The sequence below is a fragment of the Rattus norvegicus genome, chromosome 12 (genome assembly GCF_021556685.1).
Source record: "Rattus norvegicus strain SHRSP/BbbUtx chromosome 12, alternate assembly SHRSP_T2T, whole genome shotgun sequence".
NCBI classification, from domain to species: Eukaryota; Metazoa; Chordata; class Mammalia; order Rodentia; family Muridae; genus Rattus; species Rattus norvegicus.
The window spans coordinates 41,296,876-41,312,224 of NC_141545.1; the positions used below are offsets into that span (position 1 = coordinate 41,296,876).

Consider the following 15,349-nt stretch of genomic DNA (forward strand, 5'->3'; position numbering starts at 1 on the left):
CCCTGAGAGACGCGAGTCGCACTGAAAGGTGAAAGCACTGGTCAGAGGCCAGAGACCCCGGAGAGCTACACGTCTGCTCCTACGCCACTGGAGCAGGCTGGCAGCCGTGTGGCAGACGCTTTCTAGCGCGAGCCCGGTCCTGCACCGGTCTCTGCAATAGCTGAGTCCTGCCTCACACACTCAGCAGCATGACCTGAACCGCAGGGGCTCCACCACTTCCAAGCTCTACTGTCAGCTCTGGGCTCAGCTTCCTCATCCACAGAAACAGGGCTGCGAGTAAATCCCTGGGGTGCGGGCATGAGGGCAAACCAGTTACGTTGTGGCAAACACCTACAGTGGGTTATCCAGTGAGAGCCACTAGGGAAGTGTGTCAGAGAATCCACTAGGAAAGGGAAGATGAATGAGTTAAGAGATTAAAGCTAGTCCTGGGGGCTGGAGAGATGGCTCAGTGGTTAAGAACACTAGCTGCTCTTCCAGAGGACCCAAGTTCAATTCCTACTGACCACATGGTGGCTCACAACCATCTCTAACTCCAGTTCCAGGGGACCCATCCAATACCCTCTTCTGGCCTCTGTGGACATACACACACTCAGGCACACATGAATATGCATAGGGTAAATAGATCGATTTAATTTTATAAAAGTGTTGACTTGAGACATCCGTCATTGAGCTGCCCGAATGCCCTCTGAGCATGCACCACGTCTGCGCTCATTCATCAGATCACAACTGTGACCCCAGGCCTCAGGCCATGAAGGCAGGAGGCTGAGACACTCAAGGTCATCCTCAGCCACACTGAGTCTGAGGCCAGCCTGGGCTGTCTGAGCAGACTGTGGACACCCAGTTAGCCCCTGGACACTGCTGTCCAGTTGCGCACGGCGAGCAGGCCCCTCGGCCTCTCTAGGCCTGTTCCTTCTAGCCAGCTGTGGAGAGCGCCCCGTGCACCCGCCTCGTCCTGTGTGTAAGCAGAGCACACTCAAAACCACAAGGGACAAGCAGAAGCTCAGCGACTACAGCCATCTGCTTCTCCGTGAAATTCCGATAGTTGTCCCAGTGCAAAGACCTAATTTAATGTATGCATATTCCATCGTTAATGTCCAGCAATTCAGCTCCCTTGTACTCTGCAGTAGACTGACTAAAAGTGACTTTGACACCCCTTTGGTGCCTACGAAAGGGACGATGTGGGCGCTGTGCCAGCCAGGGTGCTGTCAGAACCTGCTCTATGGCTTGCGGTGCCATCAGCTTTCCTTCCTAAAAACCTCCAGCTACTCAATGTTACAAAACGGCCACACAGAACATCTGGGAGCTGATGAAATTAAATCGAGAGAGTGAGAAACGACCGCCTTGGAGCTGCTCCTTAGGAAACACCCGATGACTCACCGTGAAAACCTCAAGCCACCATTTCATGCCCCTGTGGAATCAAAATGGTCCTTGTGAGTCTTGGGGCTTTCACAGCCAGAGCAGGAACAATGAAGGAAGGCCCACACTGCCTGGCAGCTCACACTCCTCCCCTCCTCAAGTGACCCAGCTCGCACGTGAAGATGAGGGTCAGAAGCTCAGAGACTGACCCACATCGGCAGGTGCCTGGGCAAATCTCTCAGGTTAAAGTGGAATTATTTTTAGCACTCGGCCAACAACCGTATTAGGTCTGACACCTCAGCTTTCTTTCTTGTGTGGCGCTGGCGACTGAAGGGCGGCGGCGTGCATGCTGGATCCCTGCTCTAAACCGTGCTAGAGCGCTGGTCTCAAACTCAGATCCCCTGCCTCCACTGCCCAAAGGCTGGGATTAAAGGTTCCACGGTAGCAACCCCTTGGACTCCTAAGAACTTAGGATTCGTCTCCAGCACCCACGCAGTGGCTCCCAACACCTGTGCAACTCCGGCTCCAAGGGACCCAGCACCCTCCCAGCCTCCATGAGCATGCACATATGACATTCACTAAAGGTAAGAAAGACTCTTCAAATAAAAGCACGCTCTGAGCACTGCGTGTAGCTACACCCAGCACGGCTTTGTAGATTCACAGTCCTATTTAGCTGCCAACGCTGTGGAGGTGTGTGGTTAGGTCAGGGAGCTGTGTGCTCAAATCTTTTAGGCAGCAAAAAAAAGGGCATTCTGTGCTGTAACGGGCCACTCTAGGCCCAAGTAAGCGCTGAGTGAGGTAGGGAACTGGTGCCCACAGAAGGTGCTGGAAACTGTCTGGGAGACCGCTTTCCACTCACAGGTTAAGTGATTTGCCCACAGTCACAGCTCTGACAGAGGTACTAGGACAGAACCTAGGATGTCCCACTGACCCGAGATGTCCTCTGACTACATTTAGAGAAGCAGGGAGCTGGCCCATCAGCCTGCACCCTACCTCCAGGACCAAGTACTGCAGAGACAGCCTACGCCGGGATGCTGCCCTCTGGCCTCCACACGTGACCCCACACCAAAATAAACAAATGAAATATATTAATAAAAAGCGGCCAGGGGACTGCGAGCTGGCTCAGCAGGTAAAGTGTTTGGTGCCAAGGCGTGACCACCTGGGTCTGATGTACAACGGAAAGGAAATGATGGACTCCCGCCCGAGTTCTCCTCTGACCTCCATATCCACGCATTCATGCACAGACACGACTACTTCTAACAGGGAGAAAGGCAGTACCAAGCTGGATTCCAGGAGAGCTCTCAGTGGGAGGAGGACGGAAGTAGGCAGTAAGAAAAGAGCCTCTGCGGAGAAGAACTCAAGGGACATCTCATGTCACTGAGCAGAAGCTCACTTTAAACAGAGGTGTGGGCAAGGGAGGCCCTCTAGTAACCAGAGAGGTTCTGGCGATTAGGACCCTGGGCACGATGGCGCACACCTTTAGTCCTAGCACTCAGGAGGCAGCTCTCTGAGTTCGGGGCTAGCCTGGACTATGGGCAAAATCTGGCTTGTGTAGCTATCAGTGGGTGCTGTAAGGAGGGACACAGACGTCTACTCACCCAGCAAGGGTACTTTGTTTTGCAGCAACTCACAGTAGCTCGTGGTGAGAATCCCAACAGGATTGCTGGGGACAAAGCGTCCTTCTTTTACTAACCGCTCACATGTTCGCATTAAAGTCCCTGAGAACTGAGACGGGTCCACTCCATAGTCTCTCCACCCTCCAACGCCATCCGCAACTCCTGAAAGAGAAAAAGGGCTCTTAAGACCTTGATCATTGACTGAGAACTTGGCTCTGTGACAGAGCTCCTCCCTCCCACGCACAAGGCCCTACGTTCAGTCCCTAGTGTTGCCCAAAAACAAGAAACCACAGTCATTTACTTCCCAGAAACCCTTACCCCGCCCCTCCCTGCCAGCTCACCGGTGCACACTGGTGTTTGTACTCACGCAGCCTCAGTTAGGAGCATCACCACACAAACTAACATCTTTGTTCACGCCGCCAAATCAAATGCTTACTACGTGGTCTTTTGACTATTCATGGATAACAAGTAGCACACACCTTTAACCCCAGCACTTGGGAGGCAGAGTCAGGTGGATCTCTGTGAGCTTGAGGCCTGCCTGGTCTACAGAGCAAGCTCCAGCAATAACTACATAGTAACGAGACCCGGGGATAGAAAGTGCTGGGGAATACTTATGTGAGGGTTGTAGTGACATCATGGGCCTGCTGCCTGCAGAGGGCAGAAGATGACATTGGATCCTCCCCGAGCTGCTATGTGGACACCAGGCACTGAATTCAGATCCTCCACAAGAACAGCCAGTGCTCTTGACTACTGAGCCACCTCTCTAGGCCCTCCCGTTTTTTTCTTAAGTACCGATGTTACTGATGATAACTTTTGGGCCAGGGCTGGCAATCAGTACAAGAAAGAAGGGCAGAGCCGGGACATGTACTCACGCACATGGAATCAGATCCCAGAAGCAAGAAACACACACAGAGATAACGAAATGTCAAGAAATGAACAAAATGGAAACCAGATTCCATCCCTTTCCTCTTCCTTCAGAAAACAACGCTGCCCTGTCGAGCCGGCCAGCCCATGTGTGCCGAGGGGCCCTGGGAAAGGCTGCTCCACACTGAGCTTTGCTGAGTGGACTGTGAAAACTTAGAAGGGAGGCAGGAGAGTGTTCTCACTGTTTTACACTGACTAGAGATTCCAAGAGCACTTTGGGAGCTAGGCCTGGTAGGATAGGGCCATAATCCAAGCTACCCAGGAAGACTGTAAGTGTAGGCCAGGCCGGACAATTTCCTGATTCTGTCTCAGAAAGTCAGAAAGGGGCTAGGACATAGCTCAGGGGTAGGGCTCCCGCCTGACATTCACAAGACGCAGTGCCTCAAACCAATAGCATTTTGGTAGAAATCACTAGAGAGATTGGTTTCAGTTTTTCCTTTTTCTTTCTTTCCCTTTTTTTCTTTTCTTTTTGAGACAAGGTATCTCTGTATAGCCCTAGCTGTCCTGGAACTTATGCTGCAGAGCGGGTTGACCTCGAACGCAGAGATCTGCGCGTCTCTGACTCACGAATATTGGGACTAAAGGTGTCACTACCAGCGCCTGGCTTCGCTTTTTCGTAAGGTATTTAAAATCACGTGTGTGGCTCATGGTCTGTTCTGCTGGGTGATACCAGTGCACACTTCCACAGGTCCATGGGGCTGCCAGTGAGTGCGGAATCTGCTCTACGCTCCCTTTAGCAACAGGAAAGGAGTGTTCAGTCAATAGACCCTGGACGTCACTGTTGTACTGTCTCCCATCGCACCCCTTGCAAAACAACGTGCTTTTCAACTCTTTCCAAAGTTAAAATCAATTCCTGCCTACTGGCTTTAAAGAAACAGAGAAGTGCCACACACATACACATTAGTAAGGCTTTCTACGGCTTTCCTGGAAGGATCTGTAAGAAATGCAAACAATGGCTGTTTTAGATATAAGGGACTGATTCTAAATGTCTAGAGCAGTGGTTCTCAACCTGTGGGCTGTGACCCCTTTTGGGGTCAAACAACCCTTTCACAGGGGTCACCTGAGACCACCAGAAAAGATACATTATGAGTCATGACAATAGCAAAATTTCAGTTCTGAAGTAGCAAGAGAAGGATTTTACAATTGGGGGTCACCATAGCACAAAGAACTGTATTAAAAGGCCCACAGCGTTACGAAGGTTGAAAACCACTGCTCTAGGGGTGACTGGAGTTACAGCCCAGTAGACGAATACATGCCTGGAATATGTGAACACTGTAACATATCATTTGGTTTTATTTTTATCTTTACCAAAAGCATGTGCCACAGCTTGGTCTTTGTGTGTGTGTGTGTGTGTGTGTGTGTGTGTGTGTGTGTGTGTGTGTGTGTGTATGTAGACCAGAGGTCAACAACTTTCTACCTTACCATCATCTTCATGTATTTGTGTGTATTAGTATGTGTGTGTGTGTGTGTGTGTGTGTGTGTGTGTGTGTGTGTGTGTACATGCCATGTGAGGTCAAGGAACACACTCGCTGGCGTGGGCTTCTCCATCCACCTTGTGTGGCTCCTGGGACTTCAGGTCACCAGGCTTGCACAGGAAGCAGCTTGCTTGACCCACTGAGCCACCTTGCTGACCTCCAGCTCATCTTCTGAGGCGGTGTCTCCCTGAACCTTGAGCTCACTGACTGGGTAGAGCAGCCCTCCTCACCAGCGCTGTGATTACGGTACACGCTGCTACCTTGTCCTTTTATGTCATCATGCTTATGCAGTGGGCACTCTGCCGACAATCAATGCACTCATCTCCCTATTCCCCAGATTTTGTTTTTAAATTTGGGGGGAGGAGTGGACAAGAAGGCTGAGTTGTTTTTTTGTTTTTTTTTTTTAACTTTTTTTTTAAGATTTATTTATTTATAAGTATACTGTAGCTGTCTTCAGACACACCAGAAGAGGGCATCAGATCTCATTACAGATGGTTATGAGCCACCATATGGTTGCTGGGATTTGAACTCAGGACCTTTGGAAGAGCTGCCAGTGCTCTTAACCACTGAGCCATCTCTCCAGCCCGAAGGCTGAGTTGTTAATAGCCAAATAGCCAAGCAGAATTTATTTTTAATTAATTAAGTAAACAACTAAATGTGGGAATAAAAAGGCGGAGTACGGTGGCTGATGCCAGTAATCCCAACACTCAGGAGGTAGAAGCCAAGAGCTCAAGGCCAACTGTGCCGAGTTAGCAAGATGGAGGCCAGGCTGAGCCACACACACGGGCACATGCACACGCGCACACACACACACACATACAGATGCACATACACACAGATGCACACCCATAGGCACAGACACATGCACATACATCAAAAATAAGAAAAACATAGGTCTGCTTGTTTTATGCTTTATTTATTTATTTGTATTGTAAGGCTCAAGCACTACCTACCTAGCTACGTCCCTGGGTCAAATCTAGCGCCTTCTGAGTATGAGCCAGCCCTCCCATACAACATTTATATTTGTGATCATTCATCTGTCACAGGCATCTTCAAAGGACGTATGTGACAGCACTGGCTTGACATGATGAACACAGGAAACTCTCTGGTGAGCTCATAGGAAACAGAAGGAAGACAATGGAGGAGGAGACAATAGCAGCAGCTTCCTCCTCGTTGTGACCACCAGCAAGCCAGGCCTCCCTTTGGAGCAATTCCAAACCAGCTGATGGGATGGGATGAAGCCTGGCGTCTGTCTCAAAATAACTGGGGGTGGAGGAGGGGGCGACAGAGGAGAGCCGGGTCAAGCTTGGTCGTGAATGGAGTGTTGTTGAAACTGAATGAGAGCTGTGCTCGCCTCTACCTTGACCGACTGGAAACTTCCCATAATACCAAGTTTAAGTACAGTGATGGCGACACTAACAATGTCAAAGAAAAATCACTCGTGTGCCTGCTTCGTGAGCTTCCAGGTGAGGTTTGCAGTCATGGGGGCCTATGAACTTAGCAGCAGGCTGGGGGTGCAGGCAAGAGCCACAGGAGACACCCCTCACCTCACAGGAGCCAATAGCGAATTCTACCCTAATCTTTAAGCAGGTGTAGGCAGGGAAGAACAAAGAAGGGGAGAATGCTTACTGTCATGCTTCTGAGGAACCCTTACTTCACAGGGCTTATGTAACGATTTATGTTAAAACACAGAATCAGAGATTCCAGTCCTGGGCACACCATCTGATGATGAATCACGCATTCTCTACTGCATGCACAGGGAAAGAATTTGCTCTTAACCAGGCCCTGGTCCAACAGCCACATTAACTTAAATTACAAATCAGGGGGCTGAGTGGCTGGACAGTCCCTCCAACCAGCCACCTCGTGGAGCAGCACCACCTTTCAGATACCTGTTGCCTTTAGCAGACGAATCCCGGGCAAAATGCCACAGGCTCAATCATTGAGGGGAAAAAGAAACTCAACATTACTTCAGCTTTCCAAAAAAGCTAAAAAGGGAAATTTACATCTGGAGAGTGCTTACTAATCTACCAGGGAAAGAGGTGGGCGCTCGGCCAGACTCAAGCAAGGGTCAGAGTAACCTACACCACATGTATTTATGACACGCAGACCACAAGGAAGAGGGGAACCAAGCCTGAATAAAGCTGTTAGTCAAAATGCCTATGTAAAGGACAAAACCCCCAAACTGCTGAAACTGTGACCGGGAAGACTCCTAAAGACACCCACAGAAGTCAGCACAGTGTTTCCCAGCAGCAGCAGCAGCAGCAGCAGCAGCAGCAGCAGCAGCAGCAGCAGCAGCAGCAGCAGCAGCAGCAGCAGCAGGGTCACCGTGTATAGCAGTGCCGTGTGCTTGCATTAGGAACTCCAGTCCTAGCATGAATGGAAAATGTTTACAGGCCACTGAGGGAAGAAAACAGACCTTCTTTGTAATGGCATTTGGCTGTGCCTAGGGGGTCCTCTAATTTTCAGACAGAGAAGGGCACGGGAAGGGACCTGTCTAACCGGGAGCTGATCCTCCATGTGACCACCGAGTGTGCAGAGATCTGCTTGCTATGAAACGTAAGACGGCCTGGATTACAAAACACTCAGGGCCAGCAACAAGAACACGGCCTAGCAGCCTTCAGAGTTTGCTACTGAACACACAGAAAAGGTCTTTGGGTCTAATGTATTAATTAAATGTATTAAATAAAATTAACTGCATTCCATTGATCTAAATTTTATTACATTTTTAACTGGGGGTGGGGGGTCATGGCATGTTAAAGTACATGTGTGTCAGTCACAGGATATTATGTGGGAATCCAGAGTTCTCCTTGCCCGCTGTGTCCCAGGGATCAAGCTCAGGCCATCAGACTTGATGGTAGTGCCTCTGCCTTCTGAACCGTTTTTCTGGCTCCCTGTCTCTACTGTTTTCCCCCAAGGCCTAATCATGCATCTGTGACTTTACTTATTTTGGACTGGACTCAGTAGAAGCGCTCGGCAAGCACAGCCTACATCTCCTGGTAATCTGTTCCTGGCAGTTTTCCTTGGCTTCCTTCATTCTCTTGGCCAAACGTTTACTCTGCAGCTCCTCCTTTTCCTTACTGCGTTGTTCTTCAGGGCAATAGGTCTATGCTGTGGGACCCGTGTAATAAGATGCTTGATCTCGGGGGCGTTGCTCCTGGCCTCTCATCTTCTTTATATAAGGGCGTCTGATGACACTTAGTGGAGATGATCTCCTTTGGAGAGATTAAAAAGCTTCTGGATTCTGCTTGCTCTTTTGGGCTCCAACTGCTAGGAAACAGTAGTATCTGTCCGTCCAGGAAGATCCTCCTCCCTGTCTTCGGTTTTACGGTAGCCAAGCTGAGAACACTTAGCTTGGCTCCCACAATGCATCTGCAAACAGATTCATGCTTCCTCTCTCTAGTTCTCCTTGGTCCATAACAAAAACCTCCCCTCACTGAACAGCAGGAGCACTCACCCCTGGGTCAGGACAGCTTGCTTTGTGGGAAAACTGTCACCCCCACCCCGCAACCCCCACCCCCACCATTGCTTTGGACCACAAGGCCTTCCACTCTGGCGGCGACTTCCTGGCTACGCCCATGTGAAACTTGGGTAGCTTCTCCCCTTGTAGATTAGTGACCAATTTCTAGATGTACGCTAAGCGTTTTCCCTCTGTGGCTTTACTGGAAAGTTGAAGTGCTGTTTGAGGTTTTTTCCTCCTCAAGAGATTGAGCTGGTGGCATTTTGCTTGGGATCCTTGTTCGATAAAAGCATCAGGTACCTAAAAGGTGGTGAGCCGCCTGGCTGATGTGGAAGGGCTGTCACCTCAGACCACGCTCTCTCTCCTGCATGAAGTTTCTGTCACATCAGTGAGTTTCTGACAGCAGTGTCTGGGAAGGAGATGTTAGCTTCATCTTGACGCAGCCGATGGCCTAGGAGATGTCCAGCCCACCCCAGCCCATCCTGCCCCAGCTCACCCCCAGACCTGATTTCTCTATGCAGCCCTGGCTGTCCTGGAATTCACTCTGTAGCCGAGGCTAGTCTTGAACTCACAAAGACTCGCCCACTTGCCTCTTCTGGGATTAAAGGCTTGGCCACCACAGCCTAGTGACCTCCCTGTTTTTGAAACAGATTTATACCATGTTGCCAGGCCAGTCTCAAAATCCCCAGCTCAAGCCATACTCCTGCCTCAGGCTCGGCAGCGGGTGGGGCTATAGTCCCTTAACTCTGAATGTCAAGAACTCCAGACTGCACACGTGACAGCACTACGTATACAACAGAGGCTGCCAAGGCTCCCGAGGAGGAAAGACAGAAGCAGAGCTACAGTTTGTAAGAACGGTCCTCGGAGCAGGTGCAAAGAATGGTCTGGCGGCAGAAGAAAGGGAGGGCTGAGTAGGAAAGGTAAGACCTGGGGCTAGAACAGGCAATTGCTGAAATAACTAGAAAGGGACTCCTGTTTCTGAGACAGGGTCTCTCTGTAGTCCCCATTGTCCTAGCACTTGCTATGTCAGCCAGGGCCAACAGGCGCCATTGCACGAGTGTCTGCAGGAAACCAGGAACTGAGCTGGATGGGACCTGACACCACAGTGGTGGGTGAGAGGCTAAGGGAAGAGTAAGGAATTGCAGGGTATGTGCTCAAAGTGATTTGACTTTAGAATGAGAATCCTGGCAAACAGCCAACCCGTTTTACATCTTGTGTACTGTCTTACATCAGACAACAAGTGACTGAGATCCAGGAAGACCCATGTGCCCAGCCTATGATCAGCAGGTTAGTAAACTGGCCCTTCCTGCCACCTGAGGTAGCTGCAGAAGCTGCCGTTAATTCCCTGTAGCTATCTTATGTCTCCAGGAGTAATGTTACAGGAACACTGCATACATACAGTAGCTCAAACCCAATTACAACTCTTATTAGATTAAGATAGCGGTTACGGATCCGAAGGGCTGAGCAAAAGCCTGAGAGGAGACCAAAGAGCACGAAGCCCTCTAGTTCTACCAATATGTCCTGAGTAGAAAATGATCAACTACAAACTACTTACGCCATTAGACTTGTGTTTTGGCCTTTGAGACAAGGTCTCTCTGTCACCTGAGGCTGTCCTTGAACCAGAAGCAATTCTCCTTTCTGGCCTGACCTCCTGAATGCCAGAGATTACAGGCAGGAGCCATTTATAAGATGCAGATCTTAGGATGAAGTGTTTTAAAAAACACAGTGTTAAGTTTTTCATGCACTGATTTCCTAAGCAAAGAAATGCAAATGAATCAAAGCCAGCTCCCTTTACCTGACAGTGTCCGCTGCCAACACTGTTTTCCCTGGAGCCCCTCCTGCCCTCATGGCTTTCTTTCTCACCTTTCCTTAACAAATTATTCTTCGTTCTGTTCTAATTACTTTTTTTAAAAAGATTTATTTATACGTGTACACTGTAGCTGTCTTCAGACACACCAGAAGAGGGCACCAGATCCCATGACAGATGGTTGTGAGCCACCATGTGGTTGCTGGGAATTGAACTCAGGACCTCTGGAAGAGCAGTCGGTGCTTTTAACCACTGAGCCATCGCTCCAGCCCCTCTAATTACTTTATAAATAGAATTCTAAGTAACGATTTCTCATTTTTAAAATTAGAATCCTTTTACCTTTACCAGTTACAACCATACAAAAATGGCGCTGCAGGGCTGGGCTGGAGTCTGCGCAGTGAAGCTTCAGCACGCCTCTGCCCTGGGCTCAATCCTCCAGATGACGCTTTGCACTAACTTCCCGTGATAGTTTTGTTCCACTGGGCAAAAGCCCATGGAACATATGTTTGGTCAATAAACTCAAACTATGGATGGCACCTTAAAACTCTATCTCCCCAGCTGCCCGCTGTGACCCTGCAGGAAGCAGAGGGACCCGGGAAGCCTCTCAACTAAGCTGCCATTAGCACAGATGCCTCCAATGGCCCACTACACTCCCAGCCACAGCGGGTCCATGCTGAGACTGCTTTTCTTTTAAGGGGTGTATGTGTGTGTGTGTGTGTGTGTGTGTGTGTGTGTGTGTGTGTGTGTGTGTGTGTGTGTGTACAATGCTACATGTGTACAGGTCCTGAAAAGTGCAGAAGAGGGTGTAGGTTTCCTTGGAGCTAGAGTTATAGGTGGTGGTGAGAAACTCAACTTGGTGCTGGGAACCAAACACGGGCCCTCTTGCAAGAGTGACGCTCGATCTTAACGGCAGAGCTGTCTCTCCAGCCTCTTCTGTATCCCCTCTCACACACACCTCCCAGACTGACCTTCGATTATTCATAAGATCACTCTGGACAATGACACCTAGAGAACACTGCATTCCACTTCTAATATAAACACCAGTGAAGGACACATGGCAGGTCACCTTTTATTACAACATATTTAAAACACAGATGGTGGCAAAACTGCAAATAGTCTGTAGCATCACCCAAGGGAGCGTGTCTCATCGACACGGGAGCCTTAGGCTCCAGCAAAGCAAGCTGCTTCTCAGGGGTTGGTTTTCTGTCAGAAAAACACCTCTCATGTGGCTTGGATGGGAGTATCTGCTGTGAAGGGAAACTCCAGAACAAAAACCTATGACTCAAACTGGAGCTAAGAGTAACAGACGAGCCACTCACAGGCAGGGCATAGCTACTGAGACAACGCTTAGCTGTTTCTCCACCCCTGTAGAGATGGAGTCTCTCAGCCAAGCCAGGGCTCCCCTACAACCCTAGCATCACAACAGGAAGACCAGGATCAGATGAAAATGAGATAAGCACCCAGCTGACTCTGTATCAATAGGAACAGGTCATATTTACACCAACATTTCTGAAGCTTCAACTACTGGGACATCGGGGAACACTCCCCTGTGACTCAGGACTGAGAAATGTGTCTGCAAAGGAATGAAAGGGGCAAGGTTACTGAAGAGTACACTCGCCCACCACGCTGCTGCACAGTCCTCAGTCCTCTGGAGGAGAAATCACAGGGGCCGCAATGTTCCACTGGCCTTAACAGGCCAGGAATTCCCTCTGCACAAAGCTTCCTCAAAGCAACCACTCTGCATCAAGCACAGAGACCTGCGCCTTTCCACTCCAGAGACTGAGTTTCCATCAAACTCTAGATCTCTAAGGAGAACAGCTAAGATCAGGCTCAAGGACAGAGGGGAAGAAAGGGTCCACCCTGTAGAAACCCAGACTCTGTCAAAGAAATGGACGCCCAGGACAATAGTCAAGAGACCCAAGCAGGGGGTTGGGGATTTAGCTCAGTGGTAGAGTGCTTGCCTAGGAAGCGCAAGGCCTTGGGTTCGGTCCCCAGCTCCGAAGAAAAAAAAAAAAAAGAACCAGAATGAGAGCAAAACAAAAACAGCCACTTATTCCTTAGCTCAATAAGCAAGAAGACTACTCAGTAATCAAGCTAAAAGAGTGTACACACAGACACACACACCCCCCTACACACACACTACACACACACACAGGCACAACACATACACAGGCACACCACACACACATACCACACACACACACACACACACACCCCACACATACATACACACATACACACACAGGCACACCACACACACATAACACACACACACACCCCACACACACACACGCCCAACCCATCTTCGTTGTCTTGATCAGTTGCCTTGTCTTTAAAAGCAGTAAGAAGCCCTGGAATAAGGGAGGGTAAGGAAGCAAGAGCGTGAAGAGAAACTTGAAATAACGTGTGTGTGTGTGTGTGTGTGTGTGTGTGTGTGTGTGTGTGTGTAAGGGCTTGAGATTGATGTAGCGTGCCTTCCTCTGAACTCTCCGCCTTAGTTCTTGACACAGGGTGTCATGTTTGCTCTCTAACTTTAGCTCCCCATAACCAACAACTCAAGCTTCTGACAACAACTGACTTCTCTGGCCTCAGAGAGCACCTGTACTCTCTCATGCACTCTCTCTCTCCTCACCCACTCTGCTATACACATACACACAGACACACAGACACAGACACACACACATACACACACACACACACACACACACACACACACACACACACACACACACACCCCAAAATAAAAAAACAAATCTTCAAAGAAAAAAGAAAAAGCAACTGGGTGCAGTGGTGCACACCTTTAATCCCAGTACTTGCTAGACAGAGATAGGTGGGTCTCTGTGACCAGACCTGGATGGAGGCCAGCCTGGTCTACACAGTAAGTTCCAGGATAGCCAGAGTTACAGAGTAAAGCCTCCTATCTTTTTATTTGTTTGTTTGTTTGTTTGTTTGTTTTAAAGGCAAACACTGTGGAATCATCTACTCTAGCTCAACTGCCAACTGCCATTTGGGAAACTGGCTGGTAACTTACAGATTTAATATGAATCTCTGGCCAGTCAGATTCCCTCTGGACACTACAGAGTGGCAGGCTGTCTCTCTGAAGCCACTTCATTCCTTTCTGGCCTCCAACACCATCTTCCCCAAATGTCGAGTCTTGTTAGCTATGCTCTCTGGTCTGGGAGACGCAGCCAACAGATCACCACCTGGGAGGAGAGGTCTCTGCCTGGACCATGCCTATGGCCAGTGCTGGAACTGAGTGTGCAGAGTTGAAGGCCTCTGCAGGAGCTGTCCATTGGGTACTTCTCTGTGTGGCATTTGTTGGTCTACACTGGCCCCTTAGGATGAGAGAAGGGTTGTTCTTCTCTTTTTAATTGATAAGATTAGATCTAGGGCTGGAGAGATGGCTCAGCAGTTAAGAGCACTGACTGCTCTTCCAGAGGTCCTGAGTTCAAATCCCAGCAACCACATGGTGGCTCACAACCATCTGTAATGAGATCTGATGCCCTCTTCTGGTGTGTCTGAAGAGAGCAACAGTGTCCTCACATATATAAAATAAATAAATCTTAAAAAAAAATAAATAAAAATTAGATCTAGACCATTGGCCCTAAGGGTTAACCTAATATTTCTAACAATTGAGTGCACCCTTCCCTCCTTTCTACCCCTTCCACCAAAGTCTGACAGTCTGGCCCTAAATTCCTAAGCTCATTCAATCTTCCTGCCTCACCTCTCCAATATAATAAATGGAAAACGGTATACCTCAAAAAGACTATGTATGTTTAACCTGATCCTGGTATTGCCGCTTTTTTCACCCCTCTGTAAAGTAAACAGCAACCCGAGAGAGGCTGGGTGCCCCGGTCAGGCCTTGTAGTGCTCCCCTCAAAGACCCGTCCTCTGGGCTGGAGACATGGATCAGCAGTTAAGAGCACTGGCTGTGGTTGGGGATTTAGCTCAGTGGTAGAGCGCTTGCCTAGGAAGCGCAAGGCCCTGGGTTCGGTCCCCAGCTCCGGGGGGAAAAAAAAAAAAAAAGAAAAAAGAAAAAAGAAAAAAAAAAGAGCACTGGCTGCTCTTCCAGAGGTCCTAAGTTCAATTCCCATTAACCACATGGTAGCTCACAGCCACCTGTAATCAGATCTAGTGCCCTCTTCTAGCCCGTGGGCATATATGCAGGCAGAATACTGTATACATAATAAATAAATAAATCTTTACCAAGGAAAAAAAGAAAATGCTTCCACAGAAGTCAAACATGCAGTGGTGCTCAGGGAGCAGAGGCAGGCAGATCTCTGAGTTTGAGGCTAACCTGGTCTACAGAGTGAGTTCCAGGACAGCCAGGGATACACAGAGAAACCCTATCTAAAAAAAGAAAAGAAAAAAGAAAAAGAAAGAAAAGAGAAGACCTCCATAAGATCTAGTCATAGGGCATTTTTGAAAATGAGTGATTGATATGGGAGGGTTGCAGGCAGCTATTGTAGGTGGAGCCATCCCTGGGCTGGTGGTCTTGGATGGTATAAGAAAGCAGGCTGGGGTTGGGGATTTAGCTCAGTGGTAGAGCACTTGCCTAGGAAGCGCAAGGCCCTGGGTTCGGTCCCCAGCTCCGAAAAAAAGAAAAGAAAAAAGAAAAGAAAAGAAAAGAAAAGAAAAGAAAAGAAAAGAAAAGCAGGCTGAGCAAGCCATGGGGATCAAGTCAGTAAGCAGCACCCCTCCATGGCCTCTGCCT

General features: G+C 49.1%; 1 protein-coding gene and 1 long non-coding RNA gene across 2 annotated transcripts in view; one reads left to right on the forward strand and one right to left on the reverse strand.

Annotated features, from left to right (window-relative positions):
- Pptc7 (protein phosphatase targeting COQ7) overlaps positions 1-15,349 on the reverse strand; it is a 38,386-nt gene that overhangs the window by 9,795 nt on the left and 13,242 nt on the right. The window contains 1 exon segment of the mRNA NM_001107141.1: positions 2,955-3,134. Within this exon segment, the coding sequence (NP_001100611.1) occupies positions 2,955-3,134 (180 nt within the window).
- LOC108352448 (uncharacterized) lies at positions 1,668-8,083 on the forward strand. The gene is made up of 4 exons (XR_015634837.1): positions 1,668-1,940; positions 4,376-4,517; positions 6,418-6,837; positions 7,478-8,083. It is a non-coding gene; the product is annotated as an uncharacterized LOC108352448 (long non-coding RNA).